Here is a 27333-nt window from a genome sequence, read left to right as displayed (position 1 = left end):
TAATAACTGACAGAAATAAGACCAAAACATAATGAACTGGACCTTGATACCACCCCGTCTTAAGCTCTCAGCTAAGCTGGTTGTTGTTTGAATAACAGTTGTATTGAAGCTCTGCTTACTTGGACAATATCCAGCACCATTCCAGCTGATACAGTTCCAAATCCAGCAAGTAGAAAAGGTAGCAGGATCTGCAGCGCCATGGCCAGCGGTGACTCCTTGGGCATATTTTGCACATCAGACACCAGTCCTTCCTCCTCATCCTCTTCCTCCTCCGCATCAGCCTCCTCACCAGAAAGCCTCCTCTCAGCCAACATGGGCTCCGTTTCAGAGAAGCCTCCATCTCCACAGTCAGAGAGAGTCACAGAGGACCGAGAGGCCCGGTCCAGGAGCCGTCGGCCTTCTATGTGTGAAGTCTCTTGTCTGAAGCCATTCTGGAGCAATCCAGCCTCTGGTTTCGCCCCAAGGTCCACCATGGCTAGCCGCTCGTCCTGTAGCTTGGTATAACCAGTGGGGACCATGGTGTGGAACAGAGACGCAATCCGCCCGGAGGAAACAGGTTTCAGGGAGAGAGCACTCCACCCACCACCTGCTCCGCTCATACGCACCGTCAGGCTAGAGCCCAGGGATTCCCCGATAGCTCCTCCCAGGCTCTGGATACTCATGATGTGGTCTACAGCTGCAGTGTCTCATCTCCTGTCATTAAGTCTGAGATCAGTGTAAGTAATATGCACAGTAGAACTGGTTTACTCTGGCTCAGGTGCTGCTTCCATGTCAGAAATTGGATACAGGGACTCATCAGCCTAAGGAAAATACACAAAGAGAGATAAAAGAGGTGAGAAGAGCTGGGAGAAAAGGTAAACACAGCCTAAAGCAGAATGTAAGATGATATTAACATAAGCAAAGAGTTTTAATCAAAGGTGCACACATCATCTTCTTTCATCGACATTAAGTCGTTGTTCTCTCAGCCCATATGGACACTATACAACTGTCAAGATCTCACAGTGTCGTTGGCCATTTCTCTGGATGTTGTGAAGGTAGACAATGTATTATAGTTTACTTCGTCGATGTTAAAGTGAAACTAATCCAGGGAGGATAATGCTACACCATCAATGCGTAAACAAATGTAAAGTGGTGGGAGAAGAAAGGAAAGGATGTTTAAGGTATTAAGCTGACAAAGACCATTACCACCAGCAGAAAATGCTTTCTTGAAATGCCTTTCAATAACTGTATGACCGGTGTCTCTTGTCTTGACCATGGGTTAACGTTATGTCTATAACGTTAGGGTTTCCCCACCTGTATAACTGCACTTAATCATTCTTCAGGCCTTTAATATTACCTGTCTGTCTCAGTCTCAGTTCATAGCACTTCCATCTAATGTTGGCAATTTCGTTAAACGCCTTCGTACGGCACGTGTTGTTTCCCAATATCCTCGCTTGACACAAAAAAATCGGCTAGTCGTGGATATTTGTTTATGTTAGCTAACCCCGTGCTATGTAAGCTAGCTGTGCAGGAATCAAAACAGCAGGAGGCACGACTCCCTACTTTCTTAGGCGTTAATTGAGAGAATACTGTAGCCAGTGTTAGCTTGTGGATATAAGGCATGGCAAACAACTCATTCTAGTAGTCACTGAATTTAAATTATTTGTTATAAGTTACCGTAATGCCACGGAGACATTTTATCCCGGTGAGATGATGCGAGTCCTCTTCCTTGACAGTGAACCAGCCGGAGAGCCGCGTCAGAGCAAAAAGTGCTACTAAGGCTCGTCGATGTGTGAAGATGTACCACGCGATACAAAAAATATATATAGATGCTGTGTTGGGCACATAGAGCGTGTTAGCATAGTTTAGAATATGGGTTGCCCTGACTCACGAGAAAGACAAAAAAATAATTCAAATTCAACAGTAAAAATAAATAAAAAATAACATAAAAACGTCAAGACAAGACAATACCGACAGTGGCAAATAGGGCGGATTTTTCTTTTAGGTCTTATTATGGATTCAAACATTCCTGATCTAGTTTACCTGTTTTCTTGGCGAGAATGTAGTAATGATGATTGTTTTATCTGAAACATTGTGCTGCAACTTAAATACATTAGCTCTCGGCTGTCAACGGACAGGGCTAACTTCATGATTCTCATCGGGCCAACTTTGTCTGGAGGGGTTTCGCGGTTACAAAAGCAAGCGAGAGTGGGACATCTCAATACTCTACGGGCTTTTCCTGGTCAGAACATAAAGTGCCACAGAGATATTTTGATAGCAGTGCGCAGTCGCAGAAAACACTTTGCTGTAGTGGTTGTCCAATTTTTTTTCATACGTGTCGTCGCTTACCAATAAGTTCATCCTGGCGATATTTTATGACCTACTTGTTTATTAGCGTTCATATTCGTTGTATTTGCGTGGTTGGTATGTATTTCTTTTACTTCCACTGCATAGTCTAATTTCTGTGCTTCCCAAACAGTAGGGGGCGCTACATAAATCGTAGCTGAAATGTTTGCTGTCTGACCTTCCACCCGGATGTTGGTCTAGTCTGACTAGTAACACACATGTCAATGAAAACATAACCGTGCCGCGTCTAAAATGGATTTAAACGTCAAGAAAACGAGTTCACAGGCTTTACTTTCATGTGGCAACGGAGGAGGTTTGTATTGTTGATTATTAGTCGAAGTGTCAGGAGAAAAAAAAATACGGTGACTGCAGTCACAGCCTGTTTTTAGCTACGATACAATGAGGTTAGCTTGAGAGAGCCCTTCTAAGTTCTCTTAGTTACTCATTTAAAACAGTTATGACGATAAACCTGTCTTTTTTCTATATGAATTTCTTCATAATGACCGTGTAACGTGTTTTGGGAGTTTTTATTCATGTCCCGAGGCGTTCTAAATTAACAATTCGATTAAGACTTTCCTCTCATTATCTTCAGGTAAAGTTTTGTCATTTGAATATTTGTTTCCCAACTGTAAATGTTTCTCACAAAGATTAGCTAGCCTCTGAAAAGTAAATGTGTTATTATTGTCCAAGGAAATTTGCCACTGTCGGACCTAAGTTTAGTTTTTTACAATGCCATTTCAGAAATTGTGATAGGTAAATATGTTTTAATATAATTCGATTAAATGTTTTTGCAAAGTGAAGTGTGATTGATGATGAAGAAATGCCACATATGACTGGATGATATGGGTAGAATCATCCGCATATTACAACGGGGTTTTGCCGACTTCAGCTTGACTAGTGCAATTTAGAATCAGGTCCAAATTATCAAATTAATTTTTAAAGCAATGAAATGTGCTCCACTGAATTACATAAGACAGTTCTTTATACAGCTGGATCCTGAAGTCTAAGATTAAACTGACAATCCCTTTTTCGGTCACATCAACTTGGAGGTTATTTCGAAAATGTAAGCTTTCAGAGACTAAGTGTAACATAAACATAGCACCTGGCATTTTCACACCACTCAACATGAGCACACCTGTGAAAAGCTGCTATTTAGTAAGAAAACGGTTATAACAAGAATCATTCACTGACTTAAGTATTTGGGAGTGGTACCCTATTATCTCAACTGTAGAGAATCGGCTCGTATTCTAATTCATTTTTGATCTTATTGGTTGTGCCGCCAGGTCTCAGTGAGAAGCTTCTCCTCAAGCCAAAGGCTGGCAGCTCCCTACGGACAGAGAGGGTCCCAAGAAGCAGCGGTGAGACCAAGAGTGACCCCCCCTGCATGCCATCTTGACACTTGTCACTAGTTCTTACTTTTGATGATTTAGTTCCAATTGCATTGGAAGGAAGTCATTGTTAAGCTGGAAGTGTGATGACGTGTGTTTTGTTGTGTTTCAGTGTTGGAGCGGCTGCAGAGCTTCCTGCCGCAGATGGCCGAGGCCAATGAGAAGCTGAGGCAGCAGATGGAGGCAGCTCCTGCTGGACGCTTTGATATAGAGAACGTGGAGGAGGCACAGAAGGTCATAGAGATGGTTAGTGTTTGTCTACTGGTAAATTTCAGCTTTCCTGCCCCTTGTGTTGCACTTGAAAGCTTCAGGGCCTGTATTCATAAGCATTTTGAAAATTCTCTCGGAGAGTTCCTTACTTGGCCTAAAAACTTCCCACAAGAAATCGTAGCTTAATAGAGATTTAGGAAACTTCTTAAAGCAACTCTGTGTAAGGAAGAGACAGAAACGTATATCTTAATGAGGAGGCCGCGAGGTGTGACGCATTCTTTTAAATGCTGTTACTGGTTGACCAAAAATAGAAGAAAGAAAAATGCAATCTATGGTGATAGTTGTCAGTGAAATTGATAGGCCTAATCATAAAATCTAGTCTCTCATTCAGTTATGGTGTAATAATTCATATATTTTATGTAATGCATCTCTCTGTTGAATGACTTTCCCTAAAGAAACCCAAACAATACACACAGACTAACTTGCACGGCCCCCTATAGACATGCTGATAGTTGTTTGCTTACATTTTAGGAGGCTTCTTAATCTTTGATCAGAAGTGTAAAACCATAATAAAGGGAGCACACCAGTGAGGAGTGTTGCATAAGAAGGGGGAGACGGAAGGTGAACTGCAATTCTGTGTGATAACTTTATTGATGGAAAGTTGTCAGAAATCAGCGTTGCAATTTTACTTTCAATATATGTATTTATTTCTACACTCACCAGATATCTCAGTGTTGTGATCATGTTAATTTCTGATGTTGTATCATTGCGCTGGGTCAGAGATGTGAGCGCTTTTCTTATGAGATCAACCTCAAAACATTATCCCAGCGTCTTTCAGTGTTTGGAATATTTCTCCTTCCTCGTTTTCATTCCACTATTTTCTCCCCTGATTAAGAAACTCCTGAGGCTTTTGAACAGATTTCAGGACAACATAGGAGCTCCCATAAGGGCCAATTTTAAGGAAAAATTATTAGAAAATATAATAATTCTGAGAATTTTCATAGAATTTCATCCCTAGGAGCAACTCTTAGTACCAGGACGATTTATGAATAGAGGCCCGGGTGTACATTTAGAAAGTTAAGGCAGGGGCCTTAACTTTATGTGGCATATGATTTGAGTGGTGTGATTTCTCTTTCTTGTCCTCAGGATGTAGCACTGGTGGAGCTTAGCGGGTCAGACAGCGACTCCAAGGATGTGGAGGAGACTTCAGACTCTGAGGAATCAGATTCTGACGAGGAGGTCACAGAGGAAAACCTTAAATTACCTGGAGACAAAGACATGAAGAAGAAAGCCATAATCCAGGTTGTCGAACAACAGAGGGAGTAGAAAAAATGGCTGCACAGACTTTTGGCTGCATATTGAGTTTCTTTGCCCTCTGAGGTGATGTGAGATAAACTGACCAATGACAAAAGGTCCACCTCATGCAAAGAGATTTTAACCTACTTTAGTTGATGAACAGAAAGCTCCTGTGTGGAGAGATGCAGATATTCTTCATCCCTATGGGAACAACAGTGAATATTATTTTGTACATTAAAGGTCAAAGTTGCCAAAGTGCCTTTGGAGCCAAAACAGGTACTGTGATGACCTCATCCAGTGTGGCAATCAGCTGACTGTTTGACCTCTCTTTGCACAGAATGAGTTTAGGTATCAATGTGTACAATGTGGATCATTTGTTTTTGGTCTAATTAGCTTGTACACATTCATATTTCCATTTAGAGTACAAACTGTTTGTGTATTCATGAGGACAAGATGTGATTTTCTCGAAGAGAAAAATAAGGTTTATTCCACATATGCATGTCGCACACACACACACGCACACAGCTTCATCTAAACATATAATTCAGGCTAACATGTAAGCAAAGTGATCTGTTAATTCAAATTGATTTTAAATGTATATAATGACTAACCATTTTCACAGGTTCAGTTGGTAGTGTAGTCAGAAAGTTTCATTTGATGTTTTATCTTTTACTATGTTGCAAACTGCATTTGAATTAGTTCTGTTAAGGTCTGTTATTATTTTTGTGAAAATTAAATTGTAATCATATAAATAATTTCGGCAGCAGGTAGTGACTTCTCATTAACACACATTCTCATCTGAAATCAGTCAACATAGCTATATATGTAACCGATACCACATCATACAGTAGTTACAATAGTATTATTAACTTTGATACAATGCCTGAAAAAATGAATCAATATTTGATCAACTGTTTTGCTACCACAAATCAACACAACTTTGGGGGTGACAAGTTTCATATTTTGAACATAAGATGGATATAACAAGGCTTTATGTACTGTGTGTTAAAAACAACAGAATCTAAGTCATTTACTGGAGGAGGTGGGGGAATTGTGGGCACTGCAGTGGTGCATTTGCCAACCTGCTGTCAGAGAGGAGGGTGAAAATACACAGCTTGTACGAGTGTATCAACACAGCAAAAAATGATTATTGAAACTGTAATAAAACTGAGTCTATATGTATCGAAATATATCCAAGCTTTTGACAACACTACGGTACACGGCATTACTGAGACACACCCTCTGAACATTGACGTATTTCTTTTCTAAATGATCAACTTCACAGTTCATAGAAAGGTGACAAGAATGTATTAAATATATTCATTTATATGTTATGAAAAGTGTGTACTTAAACTTAATAGAAAGATAGGTCATCAGTATCTGTAAAACAAGTAAATTAGGCAACTTTGCTTAAAGGACTTAACGGGAGAAGACTAACATTTAATTGTTAATAAGCCAGATGAAACAAATCAGTAAGTTCTGCTTGGCCCTGAACATCTTAGAAATACACTCTCACGATACATTTATTCTGGTGGTGAATACCCTGCTGGCCTCCAGCACCACCATAAGGAATGTAGGAGTTGTCTTCGATCAGGATATATTCTTAAACACACTCACTCGCTCTCTCTTTTAACTCAGCCACATTAGCAAACGTTTGCAAGACGTAGTGGCTGTGGAACTGACATCAGTCATAACTGACTTGATGATTCCTCTAAAACTGTTATACTACATTTAAGCATTATCTAATAATTATCACTTGTGGTCGTTGTCCAGCAAAAACTACACATTTTGACACTGAAAGTATTTATGAAGCTAACTGATTAGCAATAAGGTAGCTATTTACATCCCTGTTGCCTTGCCAACTTTCTCGGCCTTTGCATGTAGTGTGTATGAACGTAAATTCTTCTGTATATTCTGCCAGATGGCAGCAGGGTAAAAAGATACACAATAAAGAATATATTCAAGTTCAAATCAAAGTTTATTTACCATCATATGACATTCCTGGCTGAACACATACTTTTAATTGAGGGAGCAGCTCTCACCTTCTTCGCAAACGGGGAGGGGGGGAAAAACAACCGCTTCCCGGCCCAGGTAGAAAACTCATTTCCCAACTTCTTCACATTAGTGATGCGTAAAAACATCTAGCTGGTGTGTCTTTACTGAGTATAATATAGTCTTATAACATATAGTGTTACTCTGTCTGATAAAAAATGTATCAAATAGTCCCTTTTCCCGCCTTTTTTTATTTTTAGAATATTTACAAAAATGTCCGATTTTTGCATTGAAAGATGCACCAACATCTGAGCTTTGCGAGCTGGCACTCAGAGAACCATTTTAATGCAACAAGCAACTAAACAACAAACATCCTTGCTAAATGTTTGTCTTTCGTTGACTTCCTTATGACATAGCTCACGGATGAGATGCTGTGAAACAGCATAAATCTCAAATATTGGATGTCAGAGCTGCGTGCCAAAACCTTCAATGAAAAATTATAATAATCATACAAATGTATGTAATGTAAAAGTGACTAAATGTTGACTGTAAAAGTTTCGAGTGTCTGAAACATGACTTGTAAAGTATACTTAAAAGTCCAACCTACCTACAAAGTAGGAATTCATTCTAAAAGTGTTTTTTTTTTTCACAAACTTACATTTGGCTGTTGTGAAGTCACGCCTAATTAAGACTTTAATCCATCAATAAGAATAAAACGGTGGCAACAGTCCTTTCCTGTTTTTATGTGACTGAAAGCTCATGCTCAGCTTTGCTCAACTTAGAGGTTTCAGCCAGAGCGGGCCGTGAAACACTTTCTACCTGGCGTTTATGCTCCTCTTAACTCGGCTCACAATGTTGTCTATTTTTTTCATACTGTACACAACAGTCCAGAAGCTGCCACGGAGTCAGCAAAGAGGTATCAAAGGGAATGGTGAAGGCAGCATAACAAGTGAATGAGAAAGGCATGACTTCGGATGATTTTCAAATTTTGAACTGAATTGATTGACAGCATTGATAATGGTGTGAAAAATGGGTTTCAAGTTGAAAATGGCGAGTGTGTTTTAACATAAAACACTTTTGTGGAACTGAAACCTTGAAAATACAGTTGGACCCGGCTCAGTCCCTGTCAGGAGTCCAACCCAGGGTTTCACGTGTAGATATACCACACGGGTCTCTTGTCTGTCAAGTGAATTCTCACTCAGAAAGCCAAGAAAAGACAGGCACGTTGTCCACACTCAGATGAATAACAAAGCTCTTCTCTCATTCGTACAGTGCACACATTTACATACAGCTACACACACACACACACACACACACACACACTGTCCAGAGGCAATGCTGAACGAAGCTGGATGAAGCTGGACTGAAGCACACAGATGAGTCCTTTCCTTTTCATATGTGGGTCATAGTTCTTTTGGAGCGTCCGTGCCTCAGTACTCCACAGTCACTGCTTTGGTCTTGAGGTATTCCATGAGAGCGTCTTCTCCTGTGGGCCGAAGAACAAAGGAGCGGGAGTCAAACAACATGTACTGCTCGAAGCTTTCTGGGTTGCTGGAGAAGGGTTGCAAAGGCACAGATTGTGAGATAAAAAAAAGCCACGATTCTGTACATGGCCATCATCCGCATCTAGAATGAATCCTGATTCTAATTCATTTAATTCAGTTCAGTTATTTCAAAATAATATTATTAATAAATGTAAAACTGAATTATAAATACCACTGTGCTCATAAATTGCTGTATGTAGAATATGCAGGTTTCTGTTTTGTTTTTGTTTGTTTTGTTTTGCTTTCTGTTTTTTTCTTCCAAAAGATTTTTTAAAATGAGCGAACGAAAAATGTTAATTTAAGAAGGGTAGGCAAAATAAGCTGATGCTTCAGCCTACACCTTTTCGGTCAAAGTGTATTGTATTGCTTGTTGTGGTTTTTTGTTTTGATTTGTTTTTGTTATTGATTTATTTTGTTTTTGTTTTGTTATGTTTTGTTTTGTTTTGTTTTGTATTTATACTTTTATATTTGTCTATTGTATTTGTCTTTTTTCTTACAAGACCGAAATAAACACACTAAACTAAAAAAACTAAACTAAACTAAACTAATTCATCACCATATTATTATTATTATTATTCCTAAGCTTTTTGTCTGATTGGGCCTTTGACCCTTGTGAAAAATGTCAGTGTCCAACCACTCATCACTCCCACGTCTCTACTCACCGAGGTCTTTGCCGAAGCCGGACTGCTTGAAGCCTCCAAAAGGCGAAGCCACATCGGTTTTATTGTAGGTGTTGACGAATACGGTTCCAGCTTCGAGCCGCTCGCTCACGTACATGGCCTTGTTGATGTCGCGGGTGAACACGCCTGAGGCCAGGCCGTACTCCGTGTCGTTGGCTCTATGCAGCACGCCCTCTACATCGCTGTGGTTTGGAGCAAGAGGTCAGGCGATGCTGGTTAGCAAGTCAAATCAAACAACACCAGCAGGATTCTTTTTTTTTTTTTTGAATGACTCACCCATCTTTAAATTTGGACACCACCATGACAGGGCCAAAGGACTCCTCTTTGGCGATGAACATGTGGTCCTCCACCTCAGTAAACACAGTCGGCTCCATGAAAAAACCTGAAGAGAATTTGTCATATTGGTTAGTAGCTCGTGCTAATTATGATGCCAAAGAGAAGACTGAAAAGCAAGACTTCTTTGACAGCCAATCTACAGAGAAATGTATAAAGTAACATTTTGATAAAAGGCTCCTTTCGAAAATGACGAGGCAATGTTTTAGATCTTTGCAAATTTCCTGTCAAACATCTCCCTGAAGGTAAGGGAAAAAGTTTAGAGATTTTCAACGGGAGGCCCTCAGTGCAGCCTCACACAATAGGTGGACTGCCCAGGAAAAATGATGCGGGGTGCTGCACCTTCTCTCTGAGCAGGGCTTTTGATTTATTTCAATTTTTGTCAAATAAAAAATACTTCATACTTAGTTGCAGCCGTAGTCCGATTAGCTACAGACATTTTGCTGTTGGTCGGCGGGCATAATAGCCCTCTATCTTAAGAGGCTCAGTGTGTACTCTACCTGGCCTGTCCACCTGTCTGCCTCCGTACACCAGTGTAGCTCCCTCCTTCACTCCGACCTCACAGTACTCCAGCAGCTTGTCCAGGTGGGCTTTGTGATTCTGTGGGCCGTGGTCCGTGGAGCGATCCAGTGGGTCTCCTATCTTCATCTTCTTGATCTCTTCCACCTTGGAGGGAAAGGGTGTTGATGAAGAAAAAAGATTTTAGTTTTTCTTAACAAAGCCGATTTTGCTTTTTCTTCTCAAACTCTCGCCACCGAACTGCATTATGGGAAGTGTAAGAGCGAGTGTTTTAGCAGCTTTATCCATATCAGGGACTGACGTGCGGGATTTCTTGGCCTCTGCTGCTCCAATTCTGATGCTGTTTCTTTCAAATCTGTCTCAACTGTGCAGAATTATTCCTTTCATTTAAACGTCAGTGTTTTTCGGCGTACTCACCACCCGGCTGATGTACTCATCATGGATGGATTCCTCCACAAACAGACGTCCAGCGGCAATGCAGTTCTCACCTTTGTTGAAATACACGGAGCTCATGCCCTGTGGAGCAGAAGACACACAACACAAATGCAGAGTTAAGAAGAAGAAAGACAGCAACAAACTGCAAATGTAAGCACAGATTTGGATAGTAACACTTTTATACACTTTTTATTTAGTATCTATCAGCAGAAAACAGACACAGACGTATAGAGAAATATTAAGGAGTGATTTTCCCTACATTTCCACAAAGGTAATGTCATCAAATTAGAAAAAACAGTTCAGATCATTAACATATTCGTTTAAGGAATAACAGCAAGTGCATCACAAGAGCTGCACTGCCCTGCCGTCAGGACATTTACACCAGGCAGTGCAGAACTGTTGGTGAAGCTGCCTTCTGGCGAGCGCTACGCAGTGTCACGGCAAGGACCGAGCTTCTGAGGAGGAGCTTCTTCCCTCAGGCCATTCGGACAATAAACTCCCATAAACCAACACAACACACACTCAGCACACATCATATTATCACACATACACACCCTGCTACTTTGCACACAGTCTTCATCATCTTTTGTCTTTGTCTCTTATTTATATCCAATTCTTGTTTATATTATGTATACATATATATATATTTACATTTTTTTTTCTGGTTGCACTATTTTTTTTTTTTGCACAGTGGACAGGGTGGTTGCAATTTCATCTCACTGCTGCTGTACTTCTGTAACTGCATGTGATAATTAAACCTTTGAATCCTAAATCTTGAAATCTACATGTTTGAGAAACATAAACCACTAAATATGTGTGGCTCTTAAAGAAGAGTGTCTTTCCCCTGCCTATGCTTCAGAACATAACAACTGTGAAACAATCAGGAAGTAATTTTTTAAATTCTCTAATCCACTGCTTTGTTTTCGCCGCCGCCGCTCCCTCTATTCATTCATTTTCTAATCCGCTCGACCGCTGCTGATCTCTCTCTGTCTCTACCGTTGAGCCACGAAGGAGGGGCTGACTTTAAACGCCGTGATTGCAACCAGCGACCGACAAATCCTGCATAGTACACCGTGAATAAATAACACACGGTTGGAGGTGAACTCTCTGTCGGTGAAAAGATGCACTCAGTGGCTAACTGCTTTAGCACTAACGTGGTGTAAAAAGCAGCCTGATAATCCTCCAGTATGCCCAGACATCACTCTCTCCCTGTCAGCGTCGCTCTCTCACCATGCGAACAGCCTTGTCCATGTCACAGTCGCTGAAGATGATGAGAGGAGACTTTCCTCCCAGCTCCAGAGACACCTTCTTCAGGTTACTGACGGCACAGCTGCGACAGGGAATCACAGGGAGGAAAAAAAGGGCATGAAGTTTCGCCTGACAGTCACGTCAACCCGGCGAGCAGTTAGCTGAGTTAGTCTGGTCGTACCTCTTCATGATCTGTTTGCCAATAGGTGTGGAGCCGGTGAAGCCCAGCTTGCGGATGTCTGGGTGGTCGGACAAACGCTGCCCCACCATGCCACCTGCAGGAAAGAAGGGGATTGGGAAGGTTGGTTATAGATCAATGACAAAGAGAAAAGTGTAAGGTATCAAAGGTGGGCTTTATTACACTGGCGCTATTGTATATTTTTCCTATTGCCAACTAATCTCATTGAGAGAAAAACCAACGATATGTTTCCGTTTCCCAAATACTTTCTGACCTCCCTTCTCTATATGAGACTTGCAGCTTCGAGCCTATTGGCTCCCGCTGAGGATGTAAATCTTAAAAATGGCTCACAAATATCCATTTTAATTTTTCAAAAAAGCGACATTTCTAAAACAGCAGACAGTGTCGTTTCTCACATGAGTTGCTCAAACAAGGGGAAAGCGTGCATTTGTTTGAACTTGCTGTTAACATATTGTAGTTTTACCTTTTCAAGCCTCTAAGAATAATGAAAATATATAACTTTTTGACTGAACTGCTCTCAAATTACAGATACATGAACTTTGATGGGGATTTTCACGCAGACGTCGCTTTGTATAACCAAGCGATCATGTCAGGAACCACTAGCCTGGAGAAAGGTCATTCGATTTTCAATGTACTTTTGGCTTACAATTTCCCATTCATATCTTTCCTTAATCTCACGACATCAGGGACAAAAATAAAAAAAATGGATGAGGAAAGGGGAAAAAAAAAGGACTTTGTTGTTCAAGACTCTGTGGGTCGTGTATATGTGTTCGTTACCTGAGCCTGGCAAAATGTTTATTACTCCTTTTGGAATGCCAGCTTTCACTGACAGCTCAGCAAACTTCAGGGCTGTCAATGGAGTGACCTGTAGATAGTGGAAATAATGCATGAGAACCACTCTGTCACTTGGATTGCAAATTACGGATGGGAATAAAGGCGAAGGATCAGGCGGTAAACGGGTATGTGACACCTCAGCAGCAAAAGGTGCAGAAATACACTCTGACCTGCCTTAGTTTGCAGTTACTACATTACCTTTATCAGTTATCTAATCCGGTGAATACTCAGCGGAAGAAGCATCGTCATTATTCTAACAACGAATTAGTTTTGCGCCGCGTGTGAATTTGCGTGTTCAAAATGAGAGCGTGTGGTGTGCTCACCTGTGCAGGTTTGAGAACAAGAGTGTTTCCAGCGGCGAGGCAGGCGGCACTCTTCCATGCCAGCATCATGAGAGGGTAGTTCCATGGGATGACTATGGCACACACTCTGTCACAGAAAATACATGGTAGAAATAGGTGAAAATGTTGATTGGACAAAAAAAAAAAAACACTCACAGGAGTTCACAGGATCAAATGGCAACGTATAGTTCAATTACTATATTCCATATGAAGTAAATCGAGAGCCTTTACCCCAGAGGTTCTTTCTTAGTGAAGGTCAGATTGCGATTGGGCCGGGCCTGGTTGATGGGGATGGTCTTGCCCTGTAACAAACAACCACGCGTGCCTCTGGTGTCACAATCAGCGTTTTACGTTCATGAAACTTCCGTCCGCGTGCCCACAAATGTTAACCCACCTGGATCTTATCACACCAGCCGGCAAAGTATCTGAAGGTCTGGATGGACATGCCGACGTGTGTCTTCAGGGCCAAAGTGTACACGGCTCCTGAGTCGATGGACTCGATGGTGGCCAGCTCCTCTTGGTGTTCCTCCATCAGGTCCGCGAGCCTGGGAGGAGGAGGAGGAGAGCGTAATGTCGGAGAGGGCTTCATGAGAAGACCAACTGCATCTGCGTTTGATGTGACGTTATTTCATGTACTGCGTTGCTTTGCTAGCGTCTTTGATTATTCATTCAGTCTGCGTCCCAGCAGGTAAATTAGGTCTCCGACTGAACATTAATGAAAGTTGTTGTTAATGAGATATAAAAAAAAAAATCAAACACGCATTTTAGACCAGTGAGATGTCTGCATTTTCGACTCAGGAGCGCAAGCCCACTTTTCCCTGGTGAATGTTTGTTTGGTGGTTAATTCACTGACATTACTGCTTGATGCAATTGGTTGACTGGTCGAATAAATAAAAAGGTCTCCATCTGCTTAGATCCCTCTATTCTGTATTCTAGGTAATTAATACAAAAATGATATTAGCAGTGGACATTCCATACTTCGATTTATATTTTGTGCAGTGAGTAGGAAAAGATAATTTTGTTATGTTGTTTTGCGGTTTGTGGACCTGAGTGTTTTTTCACTGTAGTCCTCTAGGTGGAGCCACTCACTTGTAAAGCAGACTGCCTCTGTCTCGAGGGTTCATCCTGCCCCAGGGTCCATTATCAAAAGCTTCTTTGGCAGCTGCCACCGCCCGGTCTACATCCCCCACCGAGGCGTAGGACACCTTACAGATCGTCTGGTGAGGGACAGGAAGATGAAGCACAGGTCAGTTATTAAGACAGGTGCACCAGGTGACCTTATCTGTGTGTGTGTCATGTCAGCGTTGTGATGTGACTCACTGATCCATCAGTAGGGTTGATCGTGCCGTAAGACTTCCCATTTTCTGCATCTTCAAATTTGCCGTTGATGAAGCACTGGTATGGCATTTTCACTGTCATGTTGTTCACTTCTTTGGTTGCCTGGGTGCAATACGGCAGTAACAGTACAGTAATCACAAATCAGCCGACCGCGAGCATCTACCCTACACCTTCATATCTGACTCCATCTTATACCGACTAATAGACTATTGCTCATTTTAAAGAAGATCAGCATACTGCAGGACTTTTTCACTGAGACAATAAAAGCAGGAGACCCACATAGTCGATGACCAGCTCCTCCTCCTGGTCCTCTCCTCTCAGCTTGCGGACAAACATCTGGATGAAGTCCTGGAAGGTGGTGGCCATGTACACGTCCTCAGTCTGTAGCTGGACGCCGGCACACTTCTGCTTCACCTCCTCCACCAGCCTGGACACAGGGATGACATCAGTGCACAGGGGTTGTAACTTAGATGTTTTTATTCTTTATTTTTTATTATTTGTCGGACTGTGCATTATTCACATATAAATTTAAGATTTTTTTGGGGGGGAAATATTCTGTTGTTTACATAGAGATAGAGATAGAGATATTGGGGAGCAAAACATCTTGATCCCCACCGGTTGGAGCCTACAGGTGGATGCTGGGGTGCTGGTGAGGCTCATATAACATGCACCAACACTGATGCAGCGCAGTGGTGGCATTGACAGGCAGAGGGAGAGTTGGGTGATTTAAACAGACCACCATACTGACAGGCTGCGTTTTTGTAGATTGGTAGATGATTGCAGCGAGTGGGGCATGTCATGTGTACAGCAGTGTAGCTCGAGCTGCCTTGTCCGAACTAGCTTGCAGCCGTCGCTTTGTTAAAAAACTCAAGTAACACCCTTTCAACCGGAGAAGAGTTTTTCAGAGGACGTTAAGAAATCAAAAAAACACACACGGGGTTTAGCAACTATCTTTCTCGGCTCTGCCCAATGTCCTCGATTAAGAGAGCTCCAGGACTTGAGAAGGTTCGAAACCCGAATTCAGTTGGTATTCTTTCCACAAAAGCAGTAAATAACAACACCTGCCTACTTATCTATACAATTGGGTGTTTAACTCTGCCTTTATCGCAGCACGGCTGTTTCTTTCTGTGGACAGTAGCCAGGCTGCTGGCGCAACAGTCGCTATGTTGCTAACGCTCGCAGCCAGACAATGAATCAGGTGCTGCAAGCAAGCCAGGACAAGTCAGAAACAAACATCTATTCTTGTCTGTTTCCACTATAATTGTATCAAACATGTGTCCAACAATAGTACTTGAAATTTGAATACTTGCACTGTTTTTGTACTAATGCAACGAGATTTAATTACAGGGCACTAATTTATCTAAGACTCATAAAGCCCCAACTTGTTGCCTCCATTCACTGGGTCCTTTTTTCTTTTTACCAAATAAATACAATAAATCAGAGAATGTTCTCGAGACTTGTGTCCCAAAATATGAGATTTCAGACTACAGCTCTAAAAGAGACAACTTTGCTTGTATATAATGATCCTACTCTAACTCTGGTACAGGTCACTGCACTGGCCTCCTCCCTCACCTGACCACATCCATGGAGGCAGCTCCAGACTTGAAGAAGTCTGTGGTGTCCTCAACGGCTGGGACGTTGCTGAGAATTCCCTTCCAGATGTTCTGTAAAAAGAAAAGAAAAAAAACTTACAATCAGTATTTAACACTGGCTTTCTTACTAAAACAGGGACATATTATAGTAACTCTGAAGTGACACTGAAAGCCTAATTCCCAGGTTAAAAAGGATCAGCCAACAGATTACTTGCCTTAATCTCCTCTGCCATCTTCTTCTCATCGTCAGTCAGCTCCACACTGGAGCTCTCCCCAGAGGAGAAGTATTTAGAGGCAGCAATCATCTTCCCGTCTTCAAACTGCAGGTTCTTCACCAGCAGCTGTCAACCAAACACACATGGATTAAGTGCAGCAGATACAGGCAAACCGCATGCTGTGTTTGAACAAACTCGGCTGCCATGCAACTTACTATGAATCAAGGAACAGAGGCATTACCACACTCCACATTCCTGCTCTACTTTTGTTTGCTTTAAATATTTATTTTGTAGTACAACAAGGACTCAATAACTCACAGGCTTTCCATCAGTCCCATACAAGACAAGGCCGTTCTTGGTGACCAGCCCGGGCTGGGATGCCCCCTCCATCTCCAGAGGCTGACCGGCTGGTGCCGACCCCCCCAACATGGACGAGCCATAGAGGGTCACAGACTGAGGGAAATCACACAGAGGAGCATTACACACCGATCTTTGTGTGTCTTTTAAATGTGTACCTGGTCAGATTTCAGTATGGTGTTTCAAGTTCAGGAAGTTGACACACCTGACCATCAATGACAGTCCAGGCACCGGGAACTTTATCATGGCCACGGATCCAGTTGTGGATGGCCTCAGCCGGCTGGGCCAGGTCGACCTGAGGGACAAAAAGACATGTGAGTCAACATGCTGACGGCTCACATTCGGTTTCAGACCATGTCACCTCAATTTCTGAGAATGAGAAGGAAGCCAAACAGCTGGCTGCCACTATCTGAGTGACACGTGGAAAAGCCATGCTGGAAACTAAACCTCTGCACTAAGAATAGCACATTAAGACACACTGCCAGCAGTGTGGCTCCGAGCGACGAATCAGAATGCAGAAAACAGCTATGATCAGCCCCACCTCTGTCTTTTCCCAGCCAGCCACTCAATCTCAGACATTTGGTGTCGAGCTACCAGTGATTTTCCATGCTGTTCATTGAATGAAGGTTTTGTTGCACTGAGCAGCTGTCTAACAGTTTAAAGGAACAGGTCACCCAAAATGTTCAGTCTTCACCTACTCACCCCGGGGCCGATGATTCTATAGTCCACAAAACATTTGTGGAGCTTCACAGTAAGACAGCAGTGCAGCATTCTCCTAAACAACTGATGTAGTTGGGGATGTGTTACATACAGCCGGTTCAGCATAAACCTAATCTGCGGAAGCCCGGAGATCCCAACACACACCCTCAACACTTGCGCACCCACTTCAGATGAGGAGCACAGCAATACTTTTAGCTTGGCAGCAATAAAATAGTTTGCAATAAAATCGGTGTGAATATCCTCTTTAAAATCAATTTCCAAATTGTCGACTTTCAGAAATTTGGATTACGCGAGACGAGCTGCATGAAGCCATCATATGTTTTTTGGGGTTTTTTTTTTGTCAGTTTTCTATTTTGGGAATTTAGTCCTCATCTAATTCACTTGTTTAGGAGAATGCTGCAACATTGTTTTACAGTGAAGCTCCAGAAATGTTCTTGGGACTATGAAACCTCAGCTGATTTTCCATTGACGTGGGGCATTAGCAGGTAATGACTGCCTTTTCATTTTTGGGTGACCTGTGCTTTTATCATTATATTTTTGCTTGAACACGCACCCTTCACACACACACACACACACACACACACAATACAAATGCTTAAAAATGCACAAACTCAGTCCCTCCCCCCGACGTTACTGGTCACTCCCGGCAGTTGCCCAACAACCACTGACACTCCCATCTCCCCCAACAGCTCTGGCAGATTGTTACTACAGTCCTCCTCTTATCTCTCTCCATGCCTGTCCGCTACAGACCCATTTCAGCCTTGTCAATGTCTACATAACATTATATACTAACTGCTGATGTAGCGCCTAATGTCTTGGAGGAACTCTCACCTTGGCGTTGGATTTCTTCTGAATGCCTTCATAGCTCGCTCCTTCCTCTGTCTGGGCAACTCGGGGGGCCTTTCCATCAGCGATGAGCTGCACAGACTCCACCTGCACCACGAAAACAGCATGAAAACCCTTTTCAGACGGAGACTCTGTCATTTGATACTGGCCTAGCAAAGCATTTCAACAGCACTCTGAAGAGAAATGGTGGTTGCTGCTCTAGATAAGATAGTAAAATTTTATACAGCATGCCAGCGTGCAGAACTGAAAAATTCTCTGATTCTTTTTTATTGTGTTTCCACCCAGTTTTCACCTGTAGATCTAAAATTGCCTCAGCAAACTGTTTAGAATCATGTGAATGCTGTTAAAATGTTTTGTGATTGAGATGCTGACCCACCATGCATCGTGACAGAGTGACAAAGGAACGCTTTTTGAAAGAAATGACATCAGTCAATAGCGGACCCTCTCTGGCTCTCAATCCCGGAGAGGGATGCTGTCGTCTGGGGGGCGAGGGGGGGAGTTTACTGATGACTCGGCAGGAAGGGCTGACCTCATGCTATGACTTTTATCACGTAAAATTTGAAATCTTATATCCTAGACAAGTTGCCAAAGACAGTAACTACAACAACACAGGCAACAAAGACACCGAATATCACATAATCACCTCCAGTGGGAGCTGCCTGACTCTCAGTGCCAGGGACAGATGCTCACATAGGTTGCCAAAGTAACGACCTGCTACGACATCACGGTTGTCTGGTTTTGTAATGTTGCTCTGTGGGTTGAAGTGCGGCACATTTCTCTCTATTTTGAACGTCTTTTATTTTTACGCTTATCCAGAGAAGGACCTGTTCAGTTGTCAGAGCGTGACTGCCATCAGAACGTCACACGACCGTCCTACCCTACCTTCTTGCCCTTTCACACGGACATCAATTCATTTGTGTTAGCAGGTTCTAGATAAGCGCATGCTAATAGTCCTGATTACACTCCTTTCCAGGTGGTTACCATGGCCTTGATGCCTTCTGGGAAGAGGAAGCGGTTGTAGAGCGTGTCCACGGTGTCGTTGGGCTCGACGGCGCACTCCCTTTGCAGCAGGATTGGTCCGGTGTCCAGCCCGTCATCGGCCCAGAACACCGTGAAGCCAGCTTTCTTATCACCATGGATCAGGGTCCTGGAGACACGTGCATGAACAGAAAAAACAAAACAAAACTTGAAACAGTGCTATAACCTTATCTTTAGAACAGGTAGGGATATACAGTGAACCATAAACCTGAGCAAATGGAGCAGACTCAGATAAAGGAAAGATAAACAGTGGTTACACCTGGAGTAAATGAGTCTAAGGCAATCAGACTGGTGATAAGACTGTGATACACACAAGCCGTCTGCCATCAGTTCTCATTAGGGGCGTGAATATTTATCTTAATTATTTGTATTTATTTTCTTATTTTTTTATTCTACTGTATCAGCGTTAATGACTAGCGGTTTTAAAATGTACACAATTGACTTAACCTTAAAATATTCGTCAGTAAAAATATCAATTATAGATATCTCTGCTGTAATCACATAATGATTAGAATGCAAAGATTACTTTGGCATCAAGTTTTATAGTTTCCTCCGTGGTCTATATATTAAGCTAGCAGCCTCCTGGCTCTAGCATCTGTAACTGACAGATGTGAGAGTGTTACTGATCTTTATGAACTTCACTTTAAAGGACTTTTTTTCCCGCAACTGGTTGTAAAGTGACTACAACCCAGCAGCCAGATTAACCAGGGGAGTAAATGGGCCCCAAATGGTAACACATGGGGTCACAAAGTCACTGTCTTTGAAGAATGCATTGTCAACACTTGGAAACAAATGGAAACAAATGGAAGCAATTCATTAACTCCCAGTGGTAACAGGACTACAGAAAGGTGGAGATCAGAAAGACAAGCAAGCAGGATAGATAAGAATACCAGCTTTTATGGAGGTTGAGGTCAAACAGAACTGGTTTGAACCTCCTGCTGGACATGCAGATAGCAGCTAACCCTTTTCTAACTCTACTTTGACCTGGAAAACAGAAGAGGACTTGGGCCTGTGAAAATATACACTTCAGCCCTTTAGTTGTGCTGAAGTTACAGCACAGGATACGTATGTCAGGCCAGCTTGTTCAACTTTTGCTCAGCAGCCACTGTAGCCACAAGTGACTAGATAATGCTGAAAACGCCAGCAGAGAAGGGTTATACAGTTAACACATTTATTCAGAGTTGCCAGGTACATTAGCCGTCATGGACTGATGTTCAAACCAGACAACATGGGCTAAGACTGTAATAACTAAACCTCTAAGTCTATAGAGATGAGCAGGGACTTGTTTGATTTAAATGCTTCATATATACGAGAAATAATTTCGTCTTCGCTCACTTTTTATGCTGAACTTCTCAACTCGGCTTCAACTTTTATAATTCTATTCATGTTTTAGTGCTTTCGTTTTGATTGTTTGTTTTTTTACTTCTTGTGTGTTTTTCTATTTGTGCATATATATTTCCCACTGTGAAACTGCCCTCACCTGTATGGACTTGTGCGAGAGGTGCTACCAAAATAAAGTTTGTTCAATTAACACAGTGTTAATGCTAGTACAGTATGACACTGGTAAAATAAAAACAGGGATGGCTTTTTTTTCCCCTCCATGTTTGATGATCACAGCTGTTTCTATGTGACAAATGGCGGCTGCTTTATGCCCATTTAATGACTAAAATACATACATATTGTGTATATAATACATAAGCTTCCTATAACATGACATTCTATATATTTGTCACTTACCTATTCAGTTTATTTCTCAAGGACAGTGCATATAAATGAACATTACTGTAAATGTACCAAAATTAGCCAAGAGGCTAGTTTGCATCCGAATAGTTGGCAACCATGTTCTAGTCAAAGCAAAAAATGAGTGGTAACAGTGGGCTGTGTTGTGTGAGAGACAACCACACAGATATTCATTCCACTAATTAGCTGTAATTACCACTGCAGAAGTTACACAATGATCCTTTAACCTGAGAGATGATGTAAACCCCATTGTTACCCGTGTAACAATGTATTGAGAGCAGAGACAGGCTTGAAAAAAAAAAAAAAAAAAAAGAGTGCGATGACTCTCTCTCACCAGTTGATGGCTGAGGCTCCTCTGTGCAGAGGCAGGATGGAGGGGTGGTAGATGATGGAGCCGTGCTTGGGGTGATCGATGATGTTCATGGGGATGAACTGGGAGCAGAAGGGCATGACGTTGAGCTCGGCACCCACCGCCTTGTAGGCATCCACCACCTCCGGGATGGGCTTCCCCTTGACCCGCCACCGTGGGAACTTGAACACCGGCGTCCCGTCCTTCTCCGCCGCCACCGCTGAAAGCGAAAAAGGGGAGAATTTACACATACGGTCCAGAAATCAAGTCTCACAAAGGGCGATGACAATCGGCGCAGATCATTTATTGGTCTGACTCTGTTCCACCGTTTCATGGGTACTTGAAATGTATGTAGCTTGCTTGCAACCATCACAACTCATCCTCTTTATTTGTTAACTGTTCAAATTTGCAATGCATCTGTCAGGGTTCGTACACTTTTTTCAAGGTCAAATTCAAGCACTTTTCAAGCACTTTTAAGGGTCATTTTTAAGATTTCCAGCACCTTGTAGGGAATATATATACTTGTGATTTTTTTTCTTCACTTTTTATCACAGTTATGTACATTGTATCATGCTGTAAACATCTAAAATGATATTTTATAATAGCAAAAACTTCAGAAATTAATTATCCAGTCTGATCCCAATTTTGTGAAAGACACAGAGTTATAATGTCAAGCACTTTCAAGCACTTAAAATAAAATCCAAGCACTTTTCAGACCTTGAAAACACAACATTGAAATTCAAGCACTTTCAAGGATTTCAAGCACCCGTACGAACCCTGATCTGTGAATAAGGATTTGACCATCTGGTGCAGATGAGTGCCTTGTCTTTTTCCAAAGTCCTTAAATTGTAAATGCCCCCAGCTTGCATTACTAAAAAAATAACATACGTTAAATAAATTGTCCCCTGCAAAGGTCCATTCGACCCACGGAGTCCCATGTGGCAAACTCAGCAGCTTCAACACCGAATGAGCTTTCACTCAAGTCGGAACCAGTTCTACCTGCTACATGTGTACACATACAGCTGCTGTAATATCTAGACAAGTGCAGTTTAACCAGTTTTTTCAGTCCCACAGCTGGCCCTCTGTGCTGCAATATGCCACTGAGGTCACAGGAAACCAACAGTGTCACCGCCAGCTCTCACACCCACTAGAACACACAAGCAGGTAAGGGAAACAGAGAAGGAGTAGTACTGGAAGGTCAGGTGTCAATGTGTGTGTGTGTGTGTCTGAGAGAGAGAGAGAGATAACAGGTTGACTTTATATCGTTAGAATACAAGGAAACACTGTTGGATTCTAAACTATTCATAACAAGCACACAACTACACACACCATCTTTTTTTAATTGCAAACTGTGCAGAAGAAACTGTTATTAACATTTAATCAACATTCATTTTATTCTGATCTCAGTTGTTTTGGATTTTGGCAATAGAGGCCATCTAAGTAGAAAATACAAGATTGTATATATATTTAATAATGCTGAATGAGCTTTCATTTTTGAATTGCCTCACAGTAGGGTTAGGGTTAGGCTGAGAAAATCTAAACTCAAGTTTAGAATTTGCGGGAATATGTTTACGACTAGAAATAATAAGAGTGGGAAGAGTTTAATATTGGCTACAAACACTTGAAAAAGAGGACAGCGGGCAGCGATCAAGAGGAAGCTGATGATAATGACGCTCCCAGGAAAGGTTGCATCATCACAACAAAGACTTTTCACCTCAGAGCTGTATCTCTGGGCCACACGGGGCCTCTGCCCACACGGACAATGGAGCCACTATCCCGATGCTAACGCAGGGTAAAGGCCTCTCTTTGTCCAGGAGCGCTGTGGAGTCAACGCATATCTACCTCAGACACAGCACAGGCCTCTGCTGGCCTGGAGATCACCCACTCTGTTCCATTTTTATGTCATTTCTCATTTTCCAGTCATAAGCGAACCAGGTGCCAATTATGCAATGGGAAATATACATTGTAAAATCACGATCATCTAACTTCCTAATGCTAGGTCTAGATAAGATTCAGAGTATTTAATATGGACACATATTTCATTCATTCATATTTAGGGACTTCATGTGTTGGTAAGTTTATTACACAAAGCTACAGAGTACTTGGCTTTAAATATGTTTACTTTGTATACAAATACTGAAGCACATCAGAAGCTACCGGAATACCCCCTAACATTACTTACAAGCAGCGTCTCCATTGGAGTTTTGACACCCTCTCATCCTACAGAGTTGACGAGAGGGTGTTGGCGAGGTTGTCAGAGGTTGGCAGGTAAAAACATGATCATTTGGCTGTGTGATGCCGACATTTATTCCCTTGTACTTATGAAAACCTGATATTTTTATGTTCGTCCCTGCGGTTGGTTTGGATGATGTTTCGAAATCAGCAAAGAAGCGCCACGGGTTCTTTAAAGGAAGACAAACGTTTTTTTTTCTTTTCGTCCTCAAATGACACCCGCTGAAATCCAAAGGCACATAGCAAATGATTCGAAAGGATATCTCACTGAAGGACAAGGAGGACAGTAATGTACAGACAGTGTAGATGACTTGAGCAAAAGAACGGAGGGAAGGGAATGAACTCACCCAGGGGATCAGCCTTGCCATCCTTGTCAGGGACGGTGAACACACCCACCACCTTGTGCCCCTGCTTCCTCAGGTTGCTGTACACCTCCTGGCCGAACAGGCTCTGGCCAATGATTGCCAGTTTGAGTTGATTCTGGTAGTAGCGCTGTCACGAGAGCAAACACAAACACGTTAGTTTGAGCGTGTCTTATTTCAGCCACGGTGCTTGGATAAATATCACCACATTTACGTGGAGGCATCGTTGAGCAGAGAAGGGTGTCCAACATTCTTTCCGGGCCTCGCGCTACTTCCAGAGAAGTTGCGCAACTGGCAGTAGTAAGCCAATGCCGGGACATTCTGAACAGCGGGCGACTGCAAGAAACCGCCTTTAGCACCAGGAGCCAGGGGAGCTCACCAGATACCACTTTCCAAAGGAACACTCCAGTCTACAAGTGTTGTATTGTCCTTGTAAATTTGGGGAACTTTCAGTTGACAAAACTGAAAAAATAATGCTCAATATTAATGCATTAGAGGCTGAGATATCGTGACATTAAGTCCCGTGTGTGGGTCAAGTCCTAAAAAAAAAAAATGGACTTCATCTACCTGGTAAACACCCAGGTCTTTTTTAAACTGCCTCTCAGCATCAATTTCAATGTTTATTTATTTCAGTTTTATAGATTTATGTATAGAGCTATAAGTGTGTAGGAAGCATGAAACCTAAAGAGCTAGGGGGTGGGGATTCAGGGGGCCCATCCATGCTCGACCTCAGGGCACCCCAGTCACGTCCACCCTCTTATCTAATGGCTTGAATCGTTAAAGCCGGCTCCAGGAAAAGCAACTGGCTGACAGCACAACCCCTCATCCAGCGAGGGAGAGAGGGAGTTTTTGACTGCAGCAGCACACGTGTGGAGGGAGGAAGGTTTCAGGTTTCCCGTTCCTCAAATGAAATGTGCTGTAAGGTTCAAGGGCCCCCCCATCTGACGGCTGCACTGCATACTGCAACGTGCACCGTGATGCATTCAAAGCCGTTCATTCCAAGCAAGTATCCACAGTAAGGTATAGCTCCCGACACACCGGGGAGGGATGGCATGCATGTCATTTGTTTTTGCACACACACACAAAGAAAAATGATGAATGAATGAGCAGACTGCTCATGCGTAGCTGTGCTCTGGGTTTGCCTGCAGCCCTTGAAAGATCTAAGCCGATATTGGAGGACAGGTTGGAGCTCAAAGGCTGATGCAACTCCTCCAGATCTTGTACAGTAAAGGCCAGTTCAGTCAGAGCATACAGTCAGAGAGGGGAGAGGGGGGGGGGGACAGAGGCGAGCGTACAGTAACGTGGCAGACTGGCGCTGACACACCATCATTTTGCTCCGTTTGCTGTAAAAATGCAGCAGCAGGCTGACTAAGAGAGACCTGCACATGAACTGTAACTCACTGATCCGCGATCAGAACCGAGCCTGGCTCAGTCCTCCTGATGTCACCGGGACCTGGCGTGCGCTCAGCGTGTACCAGCAGCATTTTTCTGTCACTGTGTCAAAGCTACTATTCATTCTGTGGTGCAGCGACAGCAGCAAGGCAGCGGTACTCACGGACGAGGTGGAGAATTTCCTCAAGACCTGACTGGCCGTCCACAACATAATGGCGGTGTTTGGTGGATAAAATATGTGTGAGGAATGAGGAAAAAAAAAAAAAAATCCAAACGCCGCTCAGATGATCCGACCTCCTGCTGAGGTATGCGCGCTGCTGGCAACACACACCTGCGTCTACGTGCGTGAGCGTCAGAGTGTGAGGCTGTGGCAGAGGAGTGGCCGCGGTCACGGCTCGACACGGCCGGCTTATACTCGACAGCAGCAGGCGCGACCACGACGCGCCGCGCGACACTGTACGTGCGCGGTCGCGCGGAGTTTACTACGTCTTGGGCCGCGCGGTCACGCGTGGGAATTATGGAAGACTCGAGCTGTGTCATTGGTTTAAAAGCCTTTCACCTTTCATTAGGAAATGCAGATGAAATGTACAGAGTCCCTACCTGACAATGTTGATCAGACACACTGTTGGCTGTATAGAACAATACGTTAATTAATGCAGTAATTACGGTATGTCGGTGTTAAACTTTGTGCATTTTATGATCCATGGTTTATACCCACATGGCCTTTGGTTTTTGGCACTGGCCATCAAACAGGAACAGACTCATTTAACAAAATTTATTAGACTACAGAGTGAGAACCTGCACAGAAATATACATGTTCATTTATCATTCAGTTTTCCACTCAAAAATAAAGATTTCCAATGATATGCATCTACAAAATACAACATACCCATGTGAAATTAAGGTATTTTAATCATCAGGACTTCTGAGTTATTAATGATGTGCATGTGTTCTTCGTAGATAAGACTGCAATTAAAGTGTCAGGCCAGAAAACTGAGCACTCACAGCAGTGCACTTGTATTCTGTTCAATTCCAAGTGTTGTGACTGTAACTGATTAACTAAGCATCACTTATTCATTGAAACACCTTAATTACTACATTGATTAAAGTATCGTTCCTGCATTAAGTCAAGAACAAGATAATGTCAATACTTGTGCATTACTGATAGTTCATGAATCACTAAACAAATTAATTCGTGCTTTTTCATGCATGAATTCACGATAATTCACCCTCACCATAAAGTGTTACCAGAACTTTCATAGATCATTCACAACAACTTCTTAAGGAAGACAGTAACTTCACGACTTCTGCAAGGCTGCTTTCACATACATGTTCCAAGCAAACCCAAGGAGGAATGGCCATTACGTCACCAAATCTTAAGATAATGGGACGAAATGACCCTTCCTCCTTTTTTAGGTCCCTTGAGCAAACCAAGACCACCACGCTGCAGTAATAGTGTTAAATTCACCTGTGTCCTAGCTGCAGCAGTTTGATGGCCACTGCCAGAAACCAAAGGCCATGTGGGTATAAACCATGAATCAAAAAAATACACAAAGTTTAACCAGGATGTATTTTTGAGTATGCTGGCACTCTAGCTGCATTTATTTAGTAATATTCAAGACTAAAGGTTGACTTAGGCTCAGATATCATACTGAAATTAGTTACAGCTTTCTAATAGGTTCCATGACAATGCCCCTTGACCAAACAGTAATGCGGGGAAATCTCATACTGGCTAAGGTGACCAAACAAAGTCGCTAACATGCTAATAAATGACTATAAGCCAGATATGAGTAGAACTGCACATGGGT

The 27333-nt window shown here is 42.5% G+C and overlaps 3 protein-coding genes across 3 annotated transcripts in view; 1 reads left to right on the top strand and 2 right to left on the bottom strand.

Annotated features, from left to right (window-relative positions):
• The window catches only part of slc41a2b (solute carrier family 41 member 2b), a 42940-nt gene extending 41097 nt beyond the window's left edge, over positions 1–1843 (bottom strand). The window contains exons 1-2 of the mRNA XM_030439370.1: positions 1657–1843; positions 120–800 (exon numbers count right to left, since the gene is read on the bottom strand). Coding sequence (XP_030295230.1) covers positions 120–662 — 543 coding nt within the window. The 5' untranslated portion in view covers positions 663–800; positions 1657–1843. The remainder of the gene's footprint in view (positions 1–119; positions 801–1656) is intronic.
• Positions 1844–2246: 403 nt separating this feature from the next.
• Positions 2247–6407, top strand: nopchap1 (NOP protein chaperone 1). The gene is made up of 4 exons (XM_030439371.1): positions 2247–2638; positions 3609–3683; positions 3826–3959; positions 5070–6407. The coding sequence occupies exons 1-4, from the start codon at positions 2578–2580 to the stop codon at positions 5247–5249; spliced, it is 450 nt and encodes a 149-aa protein (XP_030295231.1). The 5' UTR covers positions 2247–2577; the 3' UTR covers positions 5250–6407.
• A 771-nt stretch (positions 6408–7178) lies between these two features.
• On the bottom strand, positions 7179–25959 carry aldh1l2 (aldehyde dehydrogenase 1 family, member L2). The gene is made up of 23 exons (XM_030439368.1): positions 25689–25959; positions 24119–24263; positions 21525–21759; positions 19394–19559; positions 18398–18499; positions 17052–17141; positions 16808–16942; positions 16490–16615; positions 16255–16346; positions 14962–15109; positions 14665–14784; positions 14434–14561; positions 13739–13889; positions 13576–13646; positions 13327–13432; positions 12947–13034; positions 12152–12245; positions 11953–12052; positions 10705–10803; positions 10269–10434; positions 9712–9817; positions 9418–9617; positions 7179–8697 (listed from the first exon to the last, which is right to left on the bottom strand). The coding sequence occupies exons 1-23, from the start codon at positions 25734–25736 to the stop codon at positions 8642–8644; spliced, it is 2772 nt and encodes a 923-aa protein (XP_030295228.1). The 5' UTR covers positions 25737–25959; the 3' UTR covers positions 7179–8641.
• Between the last annotated feature and the right edge of the window lie 1374 nt (positions 25960–27333).

This window comes from Sparus aurata, chromosome 14, assembly GCF_900880675.1.
Source record: "Sparus aurata chromosome 14, fSpaAur1.1, whole genome shotgun sequence".
Lineage (NCBI taxonomy): Eukaryota > Metazoa > Chordata > Actinopteri > Spariformes > Sparidae > Sparus > Sparus aurata.
The sequence above is the reverse complement of the archived record's forward strand: the minus strand, read 5'-3'. Positions and strand labels throughout refer to the sequence as shown.